Source organism: Crocuta crocuta, unplaced genomic scaffold, assembly GCF_008692635.1.
Source record: "Crocuta crocuta isolate KB4526 unplaced genomic scaffold, BGI_CrCroc_1.0 scaffold279, whole genome shotgun sequence".
Classification (NCBI taxonomy): Eukaryota; Metazoa; Chordata; class Mammalia; order Carnivora; family Hyaenidae; genus Crocuta; species Crocuta crocuta.
Window position 1 is genome coordinate 5,910,727 of NW_027551570.1, and position 22,433 is coordinate 5,933,159.

The 22,433-nt window shown below is 36.4% G+C and overlaps 1 protein-coding gene across 5 annotated transcripts in view; it reads left to right on the plus strand.

The window, feature by feature from the left end:
• The window catches only part of ANKRD28 (ankyrin repeat domain 28), a 202,469-nt gene that overhangs the window by 113,239 nt on the left and 66,797 nt on the right, over window positions 1–22,433 (plus strand). For 4 of the 5 annotated variants that reach the window (XM_077750858.1, XM_077750857.1, XM_077750856.1 and 1 more), the window contains 2 exons: window positions 2,706–2,784; window positions 18,958–19,028. In XM_077750858.1, coding sequence (XP_077606984.1) covers window positions 2,706–2,784; window positions 18,958–19,028 — 150 coding nt within the window. The remainder of the gene's footprint in view (window positions 1–2,705; window positions 2,785–18,957; window positions 19,029–22,433) is intronic. The other variant, XM_077750861.1, reaches the window with a different exon arrangement.

Here is a 22,433-nt window from a genome sequence, read left to right on the forward strand (position 1 = left end):
TTTTTTTTTTTTTATATTTTTATTATTTCTAGGAGAGAGAGAGAGACAGCGTGAGCAGGGGAGGGTCAGAGAGAGAGGGAGATACAGACTCCGAAATAGGCTCCAGGCTCTGAGCTGGCAGTCAGCACAGAGCCCGACGCGGGGCCCGAACCCACGAACTGGGAGATCATGACCTAAGCTAAAGTTGGACGCTTAACCGACTAAGCCACCCAGGCGCCCCTCAATATCTCTTTAAGTGAGAAATTTATTGGGGCACCTGGGTGGTTCAGTTGAACCTCCCGATTTGTGATTTCAGCTCAGGTCATGATCCCATGGTTTGTAGGATCAAGCCCTGCATTGGACTCGGTGCTGGGCATGGAGCCTGCTTAAGATTTTATTTGTCTCTCTGCCTCTCTCCCCCACATGCATGTGTTCTCTCAAATAAATTAAATAGGAAATTTTTTTCTCTTAATAGTATAGGAGTTAGTGGTCCAGGTTTGTGGGGCAACTCTGTTCTATAAGATCATTCAAGATCTTGTTGCTTAACAGTCTTGTAGGATATTGACCTAACTTCTGTAGAATCAAAGCTGGCTCAGTTTTACATCTGCCTTCCAGCCTATGGGAAATGGGAAAGTATTAGTCCAGCTCTAAAGTAGTTATCTGGTAAGTTAAAGATGATATGAAAGTTGTGTCTTTACTTCTAACTCTCATATCATACTGATCCTAACTAAAGTAACAAAACCTAAAGGCAAAGTAGGAATATATTCTCTTACTGCATGGGTAAATAACCAGCTACAACTTTATTCTTATGGACAAAAGGGAAAATAAATAATGGAAAACAACTAACAATCTATCACAGAGCTCTATCCAAAAATTGGGGTGTAAATTTCAAAATAAGTCTAAATAAATAGCTTTCTCAGATGCAACCAAGTCAACAACACTCTTGTAACTTTAGTTGAGGGTAAACATGAATTAAAAATCCCTGAATGTCACTTTACCCCATAGTCTTACTTCTCAAACTGGGAATCATTGGTGTTTGAGCAGGGGAGGTACATGATGCCTTACATTAGGTGTACCGTCTCTTCTTGAAGGAAGGTTTGGAAGACTGTATTTTTTTAAATGAAAGTATAATTAAATACATTATTAGTTTCAGCTGTACAGTGTAATGATTCAACAGTTTTATACATTTCTCAGTGTTTATCAAGATAAGAGTACTCCGAGCTGTTCTACCCATCCCTCAACCCATCTTCTCTCTGGCAACCACAAGTTTGTTCCTTGTATTTTAGAGTGGTGGGTTTCTTTTGTCTCTTTTTTACTTTGTTCATTTGTTCTGTTTCATAAATTCATATGGTATTTGTCTTTCTTTGAGGAACTTACTTCAATTAGCGTTATTGCAAATGGCAAGATTGTATCCTTTTTTTAATGGCTGAGTAAATCCATTGTGTATGTGTGTGTGTGTGTACACAAATAGTCCATTGTGTGTGTGTGTGTGTATGTATGTAGGTGTGTATGTATGTATGTATGTGTGTATATATACATGCACACCACATTTTCTTTATCCATCTTTCTTGTCTGTAAATGGATGGACCCTTGTGTTGCTTCCATGATTGTATGTAATGCTGCAATAAACATAGGGATGCATATGTTGTTTTGAATTAGTGGTTTTTTTCCTTTGGGTAAATATCCAGTAGTGGAATTACTGGATCATATGGTAATTCTATTTTTAATTTTTTGAGGAACTTTCTTACTGTTTTCCACAGTGGCTGCGCTAATTTGCATTCCCACTAATAGTGCACAAGGGTTCCCTTTTCTCCATACTCTTGCCAATACTTGTTATTTCTTGTCGTTTTGATTTTGGCCATTGTGATAGGTGTAAAATGATACCTCATTATGGTTTTAATTTACATTCCCTGATTAGTGATGTTGAACATCTTTTCATGTGTCTGTTGGCCATCTGTATGTCTTCTTTGGAAAAACATCTATTCAAGTCCTCTGCCCTTTTTTTTATTGGATTGTTCGGGTTTTTTGGTGTTGTCATATAGATTCTTGATATATTTTGGATATTAACCTCTGATGGGATATATCAGTTGCAAGTATCATCTCGCATTTAGTAGATTGGTTTTTTTTGTCAGTGGTTCCCTTTGCTGTGCAAAATGGAAGACTGTATAATTTTGTGTTTACAAAGATGGGAATATATTTTAGAGCCACAAAGAAAATTGGCAGGAATTTTAAGAAAAACCTTAAGACTGTTTTAAGGGATAATTTCAAATCCCCAGAGAAATATTTTGGGGTACTGTGGAAACATTTTGATAAACAAACTTTTTGGTTTGTTAAGATTTGTTTTATTTAGTTAGATTAACAATTCCAAACTTTGTAAAATTGTGGAAATATATTGGAAAAATAGGATGAAGTAAAAGAAATTTGCCTATGTATATCTGCAGCATATCAGCATCTTTATTCAAAGAAAACCTAGGAAACTATTTCTCTGTCACCTTAGGTTTTATTTTTGGTGCACTTTATAAAACCATTTCTTTAAGGCCAAAATATTATTTCAGGTCTTTCTTACCCTAGGAAGGAAATATTTTGTTAATGGGACTTGCTGACTTAGACTAGGGTTGTGGAACTAGTAAGTTGGTAGTTCATGGTTTTTCTTCATTTAAAGTATACTGAAATCAAGTTTATATTAAATATTAACACTTATGTTCCACCTTTCCTTCTTCTCACAGGACAATGAAAAGAGAACTCCACTGCATGCTGCTGCCTATCTTGGAGATGCAGAAATCATTGAACTGCTTATTTTATCTGGTATGTAAAGCTCTGTACAATAAGAGCACATCATGCCTATTTTTGTCATAATTAATATTTATCAAACCTAGTGACTGTTTCTTTTTATTTGTTTCATAAGCTGAAACTTGCTTGTTCATTCTACAGCTGACCTTCTATCACGGGCCAGGTTCTATTCTAGTGCGTAGAGTATGTCAGAGACCAAAACAAAGATTACTGCCCTTGTGGAGTGTATATTCCAATAAGAAAAACAGGGTAGGGCGCCTGGGTGGCTTAGTCGGTTAGGTGTCTGACTTTGGCTCAGGTCATGGTCTCGTGGTTCATGGGTTCGAGCCCCACGTCAGACTCTGTGCTGACAGCTAGCTCAGAGCCTGGAGACTGCTTCAGATTCTGTGTCTCCATCTCTCTCTGACCCTCCACTGCTTGCTCTCTCTCTCTCTCTCTCTCTCTCTCTCTTTCTCAGAAATAAAAACATTTAAAAAATTAAAAAAAAAGAAAAGAAAAACAGGCTATACCTACAAGTAAATGTTATAGCATGTTAGAAGATAGTAACTGCTATAGAAAAATAAAAAGGTGGGTCAGAATCATGGGGTAAGATGAGCAGTATATAAGCTCAGGCATTACATAGACTATTCATCATAGGCTTGATTGACCATAGAGTAACTAGGAGACAATTGCAGTTCTTCAAGAGGGAGGTGATGTGGCTCAGACCAAGTATGATAGTGGAGGTATAGGCATTGAGAAATGGTATGATTGTGATGTATTTTGAAAGTGATGGCAGCCAGGTGTAGCTTTTATCTAACTCTTTTTGAGGGCCTTTATTTTTGTACTTTATTTTAAAATTTCTCCTAAACTGTTTAAAACTTGATAGAGCTGTCTCTTATAGAATAGCTCCTCTTGTGATCAGACTGTCTGTAGTCAAACAGAGCTCAGAAATATTTTTGTTGTAGCTAAGTTATATTATATTTGTTAGAAAAGGATGTATGTGCTTGAATTGTGCTTGTGTTGTCAAATTGTGATATACACATAATGCAATTGGAGAAATAGTATCATTCATTTAATATTTTGGAGTAAGACCACTGAGAGAAATTTTGAATGAAGATTCTAATTCAATAGCCTAATAGAATTTTGGTATTTTATAAGTTTATTAAAATTTTAAAATCTGGGTTTTATAACATTGTATGGTTGCATAGAATTAAATATAATTAGATATTGACCTAGCTAATATTTTTTTTATTGAAGTGTAATTAGCATACAATGCTATATTAGTTTAATGTGTACGGCATACACATTGCTAAGTGCTTCCCAGCTGATACTCTTACTGGTTTCTTCATGAATAGCTTCATCACAGATCTCCTTCATTGAAGATGTCTGTTCCTCTGTGAATGCTTCCTAGTTCCAGCTTAAATTTACTAGCGATTACAACTGAGGAGGTACAAGAGAAAAATCGTATTTCCTCTTAATTAAGCCTTCTACTATAATAGTGTGAATTGATGGGATATAGGTTTATATATGGAATTTCTTTACAAACATTTTCTAAGAAACAGTTTCTTTTTTCATTAAGAAATAGGTATGCTGCAAACAGTACAATTCCAGTTAATTTAACGTCCAGGACTTTGGATAAGACCTCTACTGCTGTGTTTCTTATTTTAACACAGAATTCGGTTCATTTACTTTTGTTTTAATGCAAAGATGGTATGACGTAACATGGAGGGTTCTTTTCCCCATTTTTAATTTTTAACCTAGGAGAAACTTTTCAAATCCTCAGTTTGACTTAATCCCTGGCTTTTAAAATGAACGCACAAAAGATTTTTAGCTACTTAAAGAAGGTTGACTTACTGGTCTCTGTAAGTATTATAATCAGATGAGCCATATGAATATCAGATATCAGCTTTGAAATAAGCATTTGAGAGGATGCTTAATTTTTTAAAATAATTTAAATAGAAATAATGTATAAAACTAACCGCCATACATGTATATAAACTATTCCAACTTATCTTTGAAAAATACTTTTAATATTATGTTTAATCAGTTTCATGGGGGCTCATGTAGTTGTATTTACAATTAAAAATAAAGTCATAAATAATTTTATAGTTCTCAAGATAAAAAATTACATTTTTACATTGACCTCAAACTGTATTGTTTCCTGCTCCAAATTTCTTTTGCCTTCAATTTCTACTACTCCCCCTTTTGCCCATTCTGCTCTAGTGCCACTGGCCTTCTATTCTGGGTCTTTGAACTATTCCTTCTTCAACCTCAAACTCTCTTTTCTCAAATAGCCACATGACTTGTTCCCTTACTCACCTTTTTCATGTACTTGCTCAGTGGTACCCCCTCAATGAAGTGTTCCCTGATCACTGTCACCACCGCCCCCATACTTTCCCTCTCCTATGCATTATCTTTTTGTCCTGGTACTTATTATCTGATACCCTTTTAAAATTTTGGTGCTTGTTTCCTGTCATTCTCTCCTTATTAGAATGTAAACTCCAAGGATGGTTTTAGTTGGCTTTGCTTTCTAACATATTTATTCCCAGTATCTACAATAGTTTTGAATACTTGTTGAATCAATGTGTGGTTATAGCAATATAAGTATAGACTTTTCACATTTTGGTCTCAGTTTCCCAGGTCTTTAGTGGAAGTGAGAATGGGAGAGGTGGGAATGAGGTAGGAATGTGGGTGGGACTGCAGGGATTCAGGTAAGTGGAAGAGGAAAGAAGGTAAATGATTTGTTTTCTATGGATGCAACTCAAGCTATTCCTTAGACTTTGTTTCTTTTCAGACAACCACCTAGGTTCTAAGAAAAATAAATAAAACTTACTTGGATCTGGAATGAAATCCAAGGCTAAGTTTCTACGAAACCAGAACCTCCGTTTTCTACTTAAAAATGAAAAAATAGAAAATGAACCATGCTCCATGTTGCCAGGAGAAGCACGGCAGATAGTATAAAGAGTATAGGTTCTGTAGCCAGATAAATTTAGGTGCAAATCTTAGTCCTACCTCTCAGTACCTTTGTGAAATTTGGGAGGTTATTTAATCTCTCAGCCTTAACTCCCTCTTCTGAAAAGTAGGAATAATTTAAATTTTATACGTTTGAAGCAGATGAGATAATATTGTTAAGATACCTAGAAAAAGTTCCTGGCACATCATAGATACTTACAATTTGGGCTATTATTATTTTTTTAAAGTTTATTTCTTTATTTTGAGAGAGAGAGAGAGATCGAGAAAATCCCAAGCAGGCTCTGCACTGTCAGTATGGATCCCAATGCGGAGCTCTGACTTACAAACTGAGATCATGACCTGAGCTGAAAGCAGTTGGATGCTTAACTGACTGAGCCACATGGCAGCCTCTGGGTTCTTATCTTTTAATCACCCCCTTCTTTCTTTCCTCAACTTTATTTGGTCCTGCAGTATATCAGGAATTACCTTTCTTGTGACTTTTAGATTATAGTCTTCTAAAAATTCTCCTCTGCTCATTGTGAAATCCACTCACATTCTGAAATGATTAACTGGAGGAGTGACTTGTCTATGGGGGGAATATGGACAAGAGTTTATTTCCACAAGTGAGGAAAACAAAGATTGAAGAAAAATAGACTGTACAGAGTAGTCTTACTCAACTAATTCTAGAGTTTTAAAAAAGCCTTTAAAACTATACAGAAGGGATACCATGTTACTGAACAACCAATGGGTCAAAAAAAAAGAAATAAAAGAGCAAAAAAAATCTTGAGACGAATGAAAATGGAGATACAACATATCAAAACTTATGAGGTATAGCAAAAGCAATTCTAAGAGGAAAGTTCATAGCAGTAATTGCCTGCATTAAGAAAAAAGAAAGAAATCTGTATTTGTAGATGACATGATATATATAGAAAACTGTAGACTTCACCAAAAACCTGTTAGAACTAATAAATTCAGTAAAGTTTCAGGATTCAAAGTCAGTATACATAAATCTGTTGTTTTTCTTTCTATACATTGATAATGCCCTATCAGAGAAATTAAGAAAACAGTACCATCAAAAAGATAGAAAGTGCATTAAAAGCAGTAAAATAGGTAGGAATAAATTTAATCAAGGAGGTAAAAGATTTGTATACTGAAAACAAATAAGATCTTGATGAAAGAAATTGAAGAAGATAAAAATAAATGGAAAGATATTCCATGCTCATGGATTAGAAGAATTAATATTGTTAAATCTCTATACTACGCAAAGCAGTCTACAGGTTCAATGCAGTCCTTACCAAAATTCCAATGGCATTGTGACAGGAGTAGAAAAACCGGTACTGAAATGGAACCACAAAGACCCAAATAATTCAGACAATCTTGAAAAAGAACAAAGCTAAGGACATCACATTTTCTGATTTTAAACTATATCACAAAGCTGTAGTAACCAAACCAGTATGGTATTGGCATAAAAATAGACACATAGATCAATGGGACAAAAGAGAGCCCAGCACTGAACCCACATATATATGATAATTTATGACAAAACCATAAAACTCCTAGAAGAAATCATAGGGGGTAAGCTCCTTGATTTCCATCTTGGTAGTGATTTTTTGGATTTGACACCAAAAGCAGAAATAAGCAGGGACTCCATTGACGAAAAGGCTTCATTCAGTACAGCAAAGGAAACCAACAAAATGAGAAGACAACCTACAGAATGGGACAAAATATTTAAAATTACATATCTTATAAGGAATTGATATCCAGAATATAGAAAACTCACACAAATCAATAACAAAACAATTTAATTAAATCTTGGCAAAGGAACTGGAAAGACATTTTTCCAAAGGAGAATATGGCAACATATACATATGGCCAACAGATACATGAAAAGATGCTTAACATCACTATTCATCAGGGAAATGCAAAGCAAAACCACAGTGACCTATCATCTCACACTTGTTCAAATGGTTTTTATGAAAAAGATGAGATAAAAAGTTTTGGCAAGAATGTAAAGAAAAGGGAACTTTTGTGTACTATTGGTAAGTGTGTAAATTGGGATAACTACCATGGAAAACAGTATGAAGGTTCCTTAAAACATTAAAAATGGAACTACCATAGGATCCAGCAATTCCACTTCTGACTGTATATCCAAAGGAAGTGAAATCACTATCTAGAAGAGATATCTGCACTCACATGTTAATGGCAGCATTATTCGCAGTAACCGAGACATGGAAACAGCCTAAGTGTCTGTCAGTGGATGGATAAAGAAGTCGTGTATATGTGTACCTGGAATATTCTTCAGCCATAAAAACGATATCTTGGCAGTGTTCCAGCAACATGGATGGACCTTGAGAACATTATACTAAATGAAATAAGTTAGAGAAAGATAAGTAATACCTGTTCTAACTTATATGTAGAATCTGAAAAAAACTGGACTCACAGAAACAGTAGAGCTTGGTGGTCGCTAGGGTTGGGGGAAATGAGTATAGGCAGCCATAAGGTAGAAACTACTAGTTATAAGATAAGTAAGTTCTGAGGATGTAATATGTCGCATTTGACCATAGTAAACACTAATATATATTAGAAAGTTATTGGGAGACTAGATTGTCAAAGTTCTCGTCACAAAAAATTTTTTTTAACTATTTGAGGTGATGGATGTTAACTTAATGTAATTTTTTCACAATATACATGTTAAATCCTTATGTTGTATATTTTAAACTAATATGTTGTTACCTCAATTATATCTCAATAAAACTGAGGAAAAGAGTAAATATTACTGAGAACAGTAGTCTTCAGATAGTATACTTTAAGTCTACAAAAGTAGACTTTAAGTTTGTGTAGTGGTGTATTAAGGGTTCTACTTAAATTTGGTGTAAAAGCTGTGGTTGTTGAGGCCCAGGTTAGACACTGATTTCCAGACTCTTGATTTCAAATTCTGTGTCCATCAAACAACCTTAGGATCATATTGAATGAATTTTTAATAAGTTTACTTAGAAATTAGAGTTGAAACTAGGTGTTTGACCTGATTGAGTCCCTATAAACGAAGAGGAGAATGAAATACGTGGAGAGGAGAAAGTAGGCAACAAAAGTAGGCTAATTTGTTCATGTTAGCAATGAAAACTGTTGGTGTAGAATGTTTAGGGCAAATTGCTCCTGCCTTTCATGAGTGACATTTTACAGTTGTAATGGTGGGGGGATGGGCATTAAGGGGAGCACTTTTTGGGATAAGCCCTAGGTATAATATGTACGAGATGAATCACTGGATTCTACTCCTGAAGCCAAGACTACAGTGTATATTAATTAAATTGAATTTAAATTTAAAAAATTATAATCTTAAGAAAATTAATATGAAATAATCTCCATTTAGCTCTTGCATTATACCAGAGTCATGGTATGCTTCAATAAAAATACCATAAATACATTAATTTTATATTATAAAAACTACTTTAGTATTGATGGCAAGGTTATTTTTTGCTACAGTATTTCTCTGAAATGAAAAATGAAGAAGGTAAAAAGGTTGACATCAACCTACAGTCCTGTCCTTCCATGTTCATGTTTGGGTTTTGATTGTTTTCCAACTTCTTATGGTGGGAAGTAGAAAACTGTTCTCTAATTTGTTTCACTCTTGTGTTTTCATTGTCAAGAATTATGACTTTACATTCTGTCTTGTAATCAAAATTCCCACGGTTTTCACACAAACACCCAGTCCTTATCCATTGCTTCTCTAGCCACAGCTTTTTTATTTTTATGTATCTGTTGGTTGTATAGACATCATCATCAAGTTGTTAGGTGGTGGAGTTTGTTTTGTTTTGTTTTGTTTTTAAATTTTCAGTAAGAGCTCATTCTTATTTATTTCGGACTGTTGCCTTTTTTATTTAACTGAAAAGTAGATTGGCTAGTCATAAAATTCTTGATTCATGCTTTCTCCTCTTAACTTTATAGATGTTACTCCAATGTCTTCTAGCATTAAATGGAAGTCTTGGATCAAGTTCTTCTCTGCTGACCATTTCCATCCCCCCATACCACACTCCACCATCATGGTCACTTCTCTTTTGCCTGGATGCCTGTAGGATTCAGTGCTTTATCCCTAAAATTCAGTACTAGCTTACCTAGGGTAAATCTGTTCATTATTTTTGCTGGGAAGAAATGTCAGTATGCACTTCTAGTTCTGAAACTTAGATTTTTTTAAGTTTGTTTATTTTGAGAGAGTGCTAGAGAGAGAGCAGGGGAAAGGCAGAGAGGGAAACAGAATCCCAAGCAAGCTCTGCAATGTCAGTGCAGAGCCCAGTGCAGGGCTCAAACTCACGAACTGCGAGATCATGACCGGAACCAAAATCAAGAGTTGGACCTGTAACCGACCTGAGCCCCCCACATGCCCCTGAAATTTAGATTTTTATTTCATGTTTATCATCCATTGAGTCTTTGAATATTTTATTTCTGTTCTTCCTCTCAGTAAATTTTTCTAACATATATTTTTCTATGAGCTTTTTTCTGATTGTAATTTTGTCTTTTCCTTTTAGGTTATTGCCTTATTTAGGTCATTGTCCTTCATTCTTGCATCACATATTTAATGAGCATGTCTGTGTATCAGCCACTATTCTAGGTGTTGTGAGTAGAGCTGTAAATAAAACAGATGGAAGTCCCAGCCTTCATGGAGTTTATGTTTTAATGGAGGAGATAGTAACAAGTTAATACCTATAGCTTGTCTAGTAGTGATAATTGCTATGAAAAGATTAAAGCAATAGTATGTTGGGTGGGGACCAGTTGCTGTTTTATATTAGGTTATTAGGAAAGGATTCAGTATTATATGACATTTGAGCAGATAAATAAAGGAGATAAGGAGGCAAACCTTGTACACCATGCAGATATTTAGAGGAAACAGAGACCAAGACCAAATACACTGAGGGGTGGCATTTTAGAGACGAGGTAGAGGAGGTAGCAAGGTTCCAGATCATGTGTGGCCTTGTAGGCTTTGGCAAAGACTTGGTTTGGCCCTTAAAGTAAGGTGGAAAACCAAAGGAGAGTTTCGAGGGAAGTGACCTAGTCTGACTTAGGTTTTTTGGCTATGGTTCAGATTCCTGGCTGTGTTTTAAATCATGTTTATTTTCCCTTTTGTTATTTCTAGGCTTTTATCTGTGATTGTTTTATTTTCCTTTTTTCTTTCCTGATCTTTGCCAGCTCTCATCTCTTTGCATTGTTTTTCCTCTATCTTGGAACTCTTTAAGGTCTCTCTTCAGAGCTTACTTTCTCTGAAGTCGTGTATAGAGAGTAGTTTGTAGAGTCATCCTCTCCTTTCCTGGGATAATTTCTTTCATATACACCTATTGACTGTTCGCTCAGTTTATTCTGCTCCCATATATTTTCCGTAATGTCCTGTGCTGCATCTTTACATATCTTTGAAGAATACTCTTCTCTCCAGAACATCTGTTTGCTAATGAATAGAGTAGGGAGGGGCAAAAGTGAGCACCAGTTAGGTTTGTCTGTTCCAGTAGCTCTCACACTGAACGGGTTTTCTCTCAGTCTAGCAGAGGAGCTTCCTTCAGTTGTGTACTTCATGTCATTAGCTCCTTAGATCACAGGTTCTTAGGTAGTCATGTGTGGGTGTTTGGCTCTTACCCTTCATCTTCATTTGGATCAAAATAGTAAAGATACCTGGTTGATCCCTCTTTTAGAACTGCCCCACTTTATTCTTCTGTATTGTGAAGTTAGAGTTCTGTGAATTACACATATAGCTTGTAGATCACCTAAAAGATTGTTAGAAAGGGATTCCGGGACACAGCAGAGAAAAAAGGATAGATGGACGTGCACACAAACACATTCTTTTAGAAGACCCCATGGTCTTCGTAAAATCTGAAGAAGCTTCACTTGATTTGGTATCCTTCCTCATTTTGGTATAGGTTTCACTGTATTTGGTGGAAATTTTCAGTCTGGTTTGCAGATGCAGCTGTTTTCTCGTACTGAGGATGGTATTTCTTCACATTCTCTTTTATGTTTTGGTGAGGTTTTTTGTTTTTAAGTGCAAAACTACGGACTCTCTTTAACTTGCAGTCCAGAACTAAATTCGTTGGAAACCATATATTTATATATGAGGTACCTCCAAGATTTTTGGATGAGGAGTATCATTCTTGACATGTTACATATAAACAAGCAAGTAAATCCTTCTGTAGAATCTATAGTAACACTGGAGTCTGGTGGAATTAATTTCACAGTTGGTATTGATTGGAGTAAAATAATCAGAGGTAACTGTGCAGGTTTACTACCTCAAATACTATTCTCAATTTACTTTTTCACACTTAACTCTGTGAAGGTATTATTATTATAGAAAGGGAAACTAAGGTATTTAGATTTCATAACTGGCCAAAAGTTACTCTGCTATATAGTTTTGCTCCTCTCTTCACTCTACTTTCTGCCCCCTGTCCACTTACTTAGCAAAATTTGTGTAGATAATTACTTTTAGTGAAGAACCTGTTTTAAGGACTAAATTTTCTGGCTACAAAGTATATATACTTTTATGACAGCTATTCATTTAATGCTTGTATTTAAAACCATAGGTTTGGCAGTACCTCAGACTGTTTCCAGTGTGTGATTAACTGGTCAGATGACTGTTTTGTGTAAGTCAAAAATTATTTGATTAGTCTGTTATAGAAAATATAGCCCTTAATAAGGAAATATGGATATTATGTTTCTGGTATTAGGAATTAGACCTAAAGTATGTAACCCTTGAAAACCTTCATTGCTGGTGTATTAGTTTGCTAAGGCTGCTATTAAAAAGTATCACAAGTTGAATGACTTGAACAGCAGAAATTTATTTTTTCATAATTCTGGAGGTTAGAAGTCTGAGATCAAGGTGTTGGTGGCATCCTTCATGATAAGGCTGTGAGGTAAGGATCTGTTCTGGGCCTTTCTCTGGCTTGTAGATGACCACTTCTCTTTGTGTCTTCTGTCTGTACATGTCTGAGCCCACATTTCTCCTGCTTGTAAGGAAACTAGTCATATTGGATTAGGGCCCACCCTAATAACCTCATTTTAACTTACCTCTATAGAGACCCTGTTTTCAAATAAGTTCTCATTCTGAGGTGCTGGGTTTAGGACTTCACCATATGAATTTGGGAACAGTGGAGGGAGCACAGTTCGAGCCATAGTATCCAGTGTTCACAGTACCATCTTAAATGATGGTGCAGCAGCTGTTGGTTTTCTGTGTTGATTTTTGTTTCTTTATTTTTTAGCATTACAGGTGGAAAAGTGGAAATGTAATTGTTTTTTGCTTATTCCACTCCCAATCTGAAAACAGAATCTGAAGCTTTTGCCACTGCTTATCGTAGGCAGCCAAAGGGGAAAGCATTATTTCCAGTTTCAAAAGAGTAATGAAAGTGTTTGGCTCCTGGCCTAGCTCACCGGATTTGGACTGTCTCCTCTGAGGCTTAGGAGCAGAAAAGAGAATTATTCTCTGCAAGGAGAAATTTGAGAAAATTATTAGTGGGACTACTTACAATGATTATAAATACCTTGAAAATAAAAATAAGTTTAATAATATCTACTATCAAGTACTTAGCCTAGCTCAGAGGTCAATAGACTTTTTATGTAAAGGGCCAGACGGACATCTGGCAACTACTTAATTCTACTCCTATAGTGTGAAAGCCACATTGTTAACATTTTAATTGCTGTAGCTGTATTGCAGTAAAACTATTTACAAAATAGGTGGCTGGCAATCTGTGGGCTATAATTTGAAGACACTCTGGTATAGATTATGAAGATGCTACCTCATTTACCTACTTTTAAGGTAAGGCAAGGTACTTAATAAGTATGAGATAATTTATCCTGCGTACATATTTCAAAATAGGACAGAATGTTGTAACTGGAAATGGATCATACAGATCACTTGGGCCAACCCTTGTCTTACTGATAACTGAGTTTCAAAACTCAGAGAATTGGTAGATCTTGTTGATTGATTAGATTAGGGGGAAAACAGATGAGTTGAGACCTAGAGTCAAGTGGGATGCTCCTGATTTGAGTTCCTGACTCGTGGAACCCACTTTGTAGAAACAGGAATTCCCTATGTTGTTTCATCCTTGGTCCCATCCTCCCTCACCCTCTACCCCACCCTCCATATACACAGCAAGGCATAGGAGACAGGGATTATGATTAACAACATGAAGGTCTAGGCTATGGGGAACAGCCCCAGGTCACACAGCCTGCTGGTTACAGAGCCATTCTTAGATCACAGGTTCTGCTCCCAGGCTTCTTCCAGTAACCCCTGACTGTCTCTTGACAAGTCCAGACCTCTCTTCAGCTGCATTGTTGTCTAGAGCCCAGAATAGACTGATGTAAATAAATCAGATTTTTAAATTTATTTTTAATTATTTTCTTGTTTATCTTCAAGTGAGCTAGACATTTGCTTACTCCTGGAATTCTTACCTTAAATTTTTTTCTTTTATAAACTGTCAGAGTACATTTTTATATGTATGAATTATTAAATGAAAAGACTACGTGAAAGGAAGCTGGTTATCTGAACTTTTCTATATAATCATTTACTGTGGTATTAAATTAAATGGATATAACCTGTTTTGATTACCTTGCAGTTGTTTTTTGCTTTTAACATTTCAAAAATCTAATTACATTTCTGCTCTGGAAAGATGGATCCAAATTCAGATATTTGATATGGCATATGTGCTGCCTGCTTATTTATCATCTTAAGGGAAAGCTCATAAATTTCCCTTATATATGGTTCGTGGGGAGGGGGACCTAGTAAAGAGAGTATTTGGTATACAGTTGGACATAGCTGTCTTGGATTTAATGAAATGTGCAGTAGTCAGTCAGTGATAGCGTTCTTAAATTCCTATCTTGATTTTCTTCAATTCCTTAGTAGTGCTTCCTCTTACTTGAGGGTTTCCCAGTAACCTAACTTCAACAATTGGGATGGGGCTGCTGTTTTGTATTCTCTTCTGTTTTGATGATTAAGAAATAGTAAAGAAATTAATCCTTTCTTGCTGATTTAGAAACCAGAGATGTTATACTCTGCCATGTGTAGAGTATGTGATGTAACCAGAGCTGTTACATTTTGAGTTTCTCTCTTTGAAAGCTATTTTATGTTTTAAGTTGATATGATTTTTTTTTTCTTTGTCTCCATCTTCATTGTTAGCCATTGTGACTGGTTTTCAGCTGTTAGACTAGTAAACTTTACTCTAGAAATATCTTTTCCATTAGTGGAATGACTTTGTAGTTTGTGTTTGTGAATATATAATTTTGGAGCCGTCTGTGTAGAGCAGAAATCTGGTTACCTTCACAATTCACATATGGTGATCTCTGGGAGCCTGGCCATCTGAAGTGTACTGCATCATGTTTGTTTCTCTTACTGCATTTTCATTTTAGAGCCAACCGTTGCTCTTATAACGTGCATGGCTGTGCCTTATTTGCCTGTTAATATGCAAAGCGCATACTAACTAATGGATGTGGGCAGGAGAGATATTTGTTCTGTTGGTGTCCTTAAAAATAGTTCAGCCATTTCTCATATACCCACTTGACCTTTAATTTCCAAGGAATTAAAATATTTGATTAATGTTAGGAGAAACACATGATTTAAACAAAAGATAAGTGTCTTCTGAAAAAGATTGTAATCAGATGTCTAGAATCCTATGGTGCTGATCTTCCTTCAGATAAGTATCTTGAGAAGCTACAAACAACAAACCAAATTTTTAAATCAAATGGTCTGTTATATTAATAGCAAGTAGTAGTATTTTGTATCCTCAGTAAACCATTAGTGGATTCTTAGTTACAGTCACTTATGTTTTTTGATAAGCTAACCTTAACTTTGTTATTAAAATTTGTTATTATGGGGCTGTCTGGATAGCTCAGTCAGGTAAGGGTCTGAATTCCCCTCAGGTCATGATCTCATGGTCTGTGGTTTCAGGCCCCATGTCAGGCCCTGTGGTGACAGCTCAGAGCCTGGAGCCCGCTTCAGATTCTGTGTCTCCCTCTCTCTCTCTGCTCTTCCCCCACTCACATATTTTGTGTGTGTCTCTCTCAAAAGTAAATAAACATTTAAAAAAATAAAAAAAGAATAAAATTTGTTATTGTAAGTGAAGACCTGGGTGGCTCAGGTCATGATCTCCCAGTTCTTTGGTTCAAGCTCCACATCAGGCTCTGTGCTGACAACTTGGAGCCTGGAGCCTGCTTCAGATTCTGTGTCTCCCTCTCTCTCTGCCCCACCCCCACACCTGCTCACTCGCTCATGCTCTCTCTCTCAAAAATAAACATTAAATATTTTTTAAAAAGTCAAGAGAAAGACTGTTAATTATCATAACTTAAAGTGGAAGAATGGAACCAGCAGGGTCTTTTACTTTGGGCTGCCAAATGGCCATAAAAATTAGATTTTCTTCCTTCAACTGTGTATCTGATAACTGTTCAAAAGACAAGAACTGTCTTTACTTTCTTCCTAGTTACTTTCCAATTTGTTTCTTTGCACTTGAAGCCAAATTCCTGGAATTTTTATGGCCATTCCTTTTATTCCTTCTTCAGTATGTTTCTTTTTTTAAAAATAAGTGGCATTTCAATTTTTTTTAATGTTTATCATCGAGAGACAGAGACAGCATGATCATGGGAAGGGCAGAGAGAGGGGAGACAGAATCCAAAGCAGGCTCCAGTCCGAGCTGTCAGCACAGAGCCCGATGCAGGGCTCAAACCCACGAACCGTGAGATCATGACCTGAGCCAAAGTTGGACACTCAACTGACTGGGCCACCCAGGCGCCCCTCAATTTTATTTAAAAAGTTTTAAATATATATTTAAAGGCATGTGGTACAGTGAAACTGCCTTTCTACCTCAGTCCTTTATCACACAGTTTTCATCATACCACACCACCTACAGAAATGCATATGCAACCACTATTATTAATATCTCAGTGTTCCTCCAGAGTTTCCTTCTGCATATAAATATGAATATAGATACTTATCTTTTCCATAGATACTTATCTCTTCCTTTTCTACATAAAATTAAAGAATACTATTCTTACAGTTCTCACTGCTTTTTTCACTTTTTATTTCTCAGATCTTTATCAGCACATAAAGAGTCTTCTGGTTTTTTGTGACAGCCACATTCTATTTCCTTGTTAAGTAATATCTGGAACCTTATAACAGCCGCATTCTGTTTCCTTATTAATTAATATCTGGAACCAAACTTATAACCCTTCCCATTTGCTGAAGACCCATAATCAGTCCTCATTCTTTTCTACCTTTGTCTATCCAGAGTACTTGTCTTTTCTGAGTCTGTCACTACCTTTCAGGCCTTAAGGCTAGTTCTTGCCCTTCAACTATGCATATAAATAGAAATTGTAGAAAGAGGTACAAGGATTATGGAGAACCATTGAAGTTCCAAGCAGATAACTGGGAGAATGAAGAAGCCTAGCTTCTATATTGCTCCTTCATTGTCTCTGAGGACTCTAACCTTCTCTCTCACCTGTAAACATTTTAAGTGTTAGCACTATCTACATTCTACCTCTTACCCAACATAAATGTGTTCAGGTAGGCTGTGTTTTAACCACTTTGGTGTCCCAAGAGCCTAGCAGATGGTTGTTCAGATGTTTATTACATGAATATAATTACCACTCTCTCTAGCTGTTCTTCATTTTGTTGAGTCCCTCTCTTTCACCCAAAGCCTACTTGAACAGTCATGAAAGCTCTCATGTTGGTTCTTGATTCTTTCAGTGTCCTCACTGTCACTGCTCAGAGGTCAGCTACTCTCAGAATTTCAACTGCTACATTTGTTGATGGTTTTATACACTTACATTTCATTTCATTTTTCTCTCACATTCAAGACTTTTAAATCTGCTTGTAATGTCACTGTACTGTGTGTGTTTATTCTGTTAATCTTTGTAACAAGCTATTAGGAGATCTGCTTTATAGATGAAGAAACAGGTTCACATGGATCACACAATTAGTTCGGAACCCATAGCTAGTAGTTATTAGAGCCATAACTTTGAGTCACTGCACTTGATTATTCCTTGGAACCTCGCACTCAAAACATACAGTGTAAACATTGGACATCTGAATTCTAACCTTGGTTCTACTCTACTTTGATGTTAAGCTATCCACTGTACCTGTGTTTCATCATCTAGAAAATAAGGAGGTTGGACTAGATATCTAAAGCCCTTTCTTACTAGCAAGTCATGATCTTGGATAGAAATCTAGAATTGTTTATAAATAGGCAATTGACCTATTGCCAGTCCCTCTTCACTGTAAAGAGCCAGGGCTCTGTGTTTCTACTTAGATACATACTGATGCTACAGTTTGATTGTTGCTTCTATTTGGTTGGGATTTAGGTACAAAATCAGTGGATTTTATGTAGCCAATAGATTTTTCCCTCCGCTTTTGTCTCCCAAATGTATTTATATTCTACTAAGGATAATTTTTGTCCATCGCCAGTGACTTTTTAATAAGTTTTTTTTCTTTACTGTTTATTTATATTTGAGGGGGGAGGGGGAATGACAGAGTATAAGCAGGGCAGGGGCAAGAGGAGGAGACAGAATCTGAAGCAGGCTCCAGACTCTGAGGTGTCAGCACAGAACCTGAAGCGGGGCTTGAACTCACAAGCCGTGAGATCATGACCTAAGCCCACGTCTGATGCTTAACTGACTGAGTCACCCAGGTGCCCCAGCAATGATTTTTAAATAACTGTATGCAGTTGATATTTTTTTAATAATTTAAACTTTTAGGTATAACCCAGAAAGACATGTGGGTTCATTCATTTCTTTCTCAGTTTTTTCCCCCTAAGTCTATAGCCATTGTATCCATTTTACACAGGAACTTTATAATACCTATTGCAGTTTTTATCCTCATTGGAGAACTATTTTGATATTATGTTGCTTTATAACATGATAGATTTGTTAGTAAAGAAATGTAATGATGACTTTGTAATGCTCTGCGTTTTACATAGGAGTATTCTTATTTATTTAAGTATTTGACTTTTTTTAAGGCACATTTTAAAATGGGATCTTATTTTTACTTTAATATGCTCTGTATAAAGGTGCTTTTCTAGTCTATATATAAAAGAATGTTTCTTTATTTTTAATAAAAAGAGCGAATACCTTATTGGATAGTTTTGGTTTGTGATTTAATGGTAATTTATTAGCAGAAAGTATAAAAAATGAAGTATTATTTCAATTGTTAATTATCCAATTTGGACTATATATAACTAATATTTCAGGAGATTTATTTAAAATATTTTATGCAAAACATTTCAATTTATTTTTTTCTTCTTGTTGCAGGAGCTAGAGTTAATGCCAAAGACAGCAAATGGTTGACACCTTTACACAGAGCAGTTGCATCTTGTAGTGAGGTATGAAATTTCTCTTAGTAAATACATTGTATATAAAAACATTAAGTAGGCCTGCCTGTGAGCCCATATTAAATTCTGTGTTTTCAAAAGAAGGAAAAAGCAACTGAAAATGCCTAGGTTGGTTATTTTACTTTAGAATTTGTATAGACCAAGTTAAGTGTTCCCATTTCTCTTTTGTAACTAAGGTCTCTTGGAGAGTTTGAAGTAGCAAAGATTATAAAACCCTCCTTGTCTATGTCCTACAAGAGAAATTATTTGCTATCTTATAAAATCTTCCTCAATCTTCTCTCTATTGGACAGGCTGCAGAGGTTCTACTGAGTGTAATCAAGAAACAATATCAGCCCTATGTAACAATTCATTGAAGTATTGTTTAGTTAAACACTGAAATTAGCTTCAAAAACATTACATCATCTCACATTTTACCAGTTCTAAATATATCACCTAAAAATGCTAGGTGTCTTATGGGGAAGAAGAGTTTCTTCTTATTTATGACCCTATATACTTTTTTACTCTTCAAGATAACTGACATTTTTGGAGAACTTTTTTATGTTTTCATACTTCTAGTCCTCATGACATCCTTGTAGGATAGATATTTTGAGGGAATTGTAGTTAATGATTTGTCAGAAACCACTCAACTTTTGAGTAGCAGAAATGGGATGAAAACCTAGACCCTCTTTTTTCTGTCATCTTACTCTTTCTCAAATGTATTCGGTGCATTTTAAAAATGCAGTGTGCCCAAAGAACTCTTAGCTCTGTTTTTCTTTATATTCCTCATTATGAACTACATCTTGAACCCAGAACAAGATTCAAACAAGTAAAGAGTAGAGGGGGAGTGGCTGGGAGGGATTTCAAACCCTGCAGTGTGACCGAGGCAGTCTGTTAGCTGTGGCCTCCTGGTTGGGAGGAAGGGGGAGGGAGAGAACCGTGGGCGGTACACTGGAGCACATCTTCCCCCGGATCCGGGTCTGTGATGTGCTGTAGCTGAGGGAATGTGCAGCCTGGATCTGGAGAAACTGGTTACATGTATCACTTGCCACCTTCTAGCTGTGTGACTTTAGGGAAATCTGGGGATTATCATGAAAACTAAGACATTAACCAAAATACTTTGAATTCTGAAATTCCTTGGTAATGTTAATTAAGTTTGTGGTTAGCCCTCTTGTAAAGAGTTTCTGTAAACAAAGCAGTTAAGAAAGATAAACATCACTGTCATTGGGACCTATTAATAAGTTAGTCATACCTCTCCAGTTTTTAGTAGGACTCTTGGGAATATGAATATTAAAATTAATGGAGTTTTGCCAAATTAAAGAATACTTTGTATATTTGTAGAGATTGTAAAACAGACCAAAAATTCTTAAATTAATATTAGAGGAAGATTGCAGGTTCTGCCTAAGATTCAACAGCTGATTTTTAAAAATTGTACTTAGCCTGAACTTATAGGCAAGCAGCTATAGGTTAGAAAGCAGTGATCTTGAAAAGTTTAAGTCTGCTTTCAGCCTAAAAATTACTAGGCTGTGTAGTATTATTCTTTTGTAGGAAACATAGTCAAGATATCAGTTGCATCCATGTTCTTTTCATTTGTTCTGTTATATCCTGAGAGTAAAAGAGCGCTGTACTTAATTTCATTGAATAGGAAAATATAGCCCCAGAAGGATATGGAAAAGACCAAATTTTAGGCAGCTTTGGTTTATGTTTTTGAGGTGCCATGAGAGAAGAAAGCCCTACAGAGGGTGATCACAGCAACTGTTTCCTCAATCCTCCAAGGCCTTTGGAACCTAACACCATCATAGAGCATAGTGGAGCAGTTAATTCATCACAAAGAGGATGCGTTAGGGCTTAATTCCCTCACTGAGTTGAGAAAGGCTGCTTCAAGTAACAAATCCTCAGCTCCTCCAGTCTCCCTCAGTGACATGGCTTCCAGACACCTCATGGAATTGGCTGGCTGACTCATCTCGTCTCCACCAGTGATTTGTGACTGCCATTCTTCAAGTGGAGCGTACAGTTCAGCTCTCTGTAACTTTAAGAATTACATTTTAGTTCTATCAAGACACCAAGTTTATATTATCATGTGAGGTGTTAGCAGTCCCTCCAACTATTACATTTATTTGCGAGTGTGTTAGCTCTTCTTTTTCCCATGCCTGACCTCAAATCAACGGTGAGAATTGCTAAAAAGGCAGAGCCATAGACAGCTAGAGTTGTAGAGACTCTTCTAGACTGACCCCAAGCTATGAACACTCTGGATAAAACTATTTAACCTTTTGTCATCATCCCATATTTCATAATTTTATTAAAATCAGTGTCTTAGGATACTTACTCTTTTTTATTTCTTTAAAAAAATTTTTTTAATGTTTATTTTTGAGAGAGAGAGACAGAGTGTGAGCAAGAGAGGGACAAAGAGAGAGGGAGACAGAATCTGAAGCAGACTCTGAGCGGTCAGCACAGAGCCTAATGCAGGGCTTGAACCCATGGACCATGAGATCATGACCTGAGCTGAAACTGGTCGCTCAACTGACTAAAGCACCCAAGTGCCCTACTTACCTGATTTTTAAAAAATTTTTTTTTTATGTTTTATTTATTTCTAGGAGAGAGAGAGAGAGAGACAGTGTGAGCAGGGGAGGGTCAGAGAGAGAGGGAGTCACAGACTGAAACAGGCTCCAGGCTCTGAGCTGGCAGTCAGCACAGAGCCCGACGCGGGGCTCAAACCCACGAACCGCGAGATCATGACCTAAGTGAAAGTCGGACGCTTAACCGACTAAGCCACCCAGGCGCCCCTGATTTTTTTAAAGTCAAGGCACACCTGGAGTATCTCTTACACATACTCTAATAATGGAAGAATTGGGATTGAGGTTATTATGGTAATATTTATCATTAGTGGAACCGTGTATGCCCTTTATTATTCCTAAATTATTTTCTAAATGCTTATTATAATGTGCTGTTAATATAATCTAGAATTTTTTTCCAGGTTCTGACATCAGGCTAATTGATTTGTAATTTTTAGAAATCCGCCTGCTTGGTTTGGTTTAATGTCTCCCTCTAGTCTGTAGAGATTTGGGTGTTTTGGGTTTTGTGTTTGTTTGTTTGTTTGTTTGTTTGTTTTTTGAATTTTCAAAGATTACTGCTATTGTGTTCTGACCTATTTTGAGTAGTAAATGGTGGATACATTAGTCAGCTTGGGTTGCCATAACAAAATATTATTGACTGCGTGGCTTAAACAACAGAAATTTGTTGGGCGCCTGGGTGGCTCAGTCGGTTAAGCAACCAGCTTCAGCTCAGTTGATGATCTCACAGTCTGGGTTTGAGCCCTGCATCAGGCTCTGTGCTGACAGCTCAGAGCCTGGAGTCTGCTTCAGATTCATGGTCTCTCTCTCTCTCTGCCCCTCCCCAGCTTGCTCTCTGTCTCTGTCTCT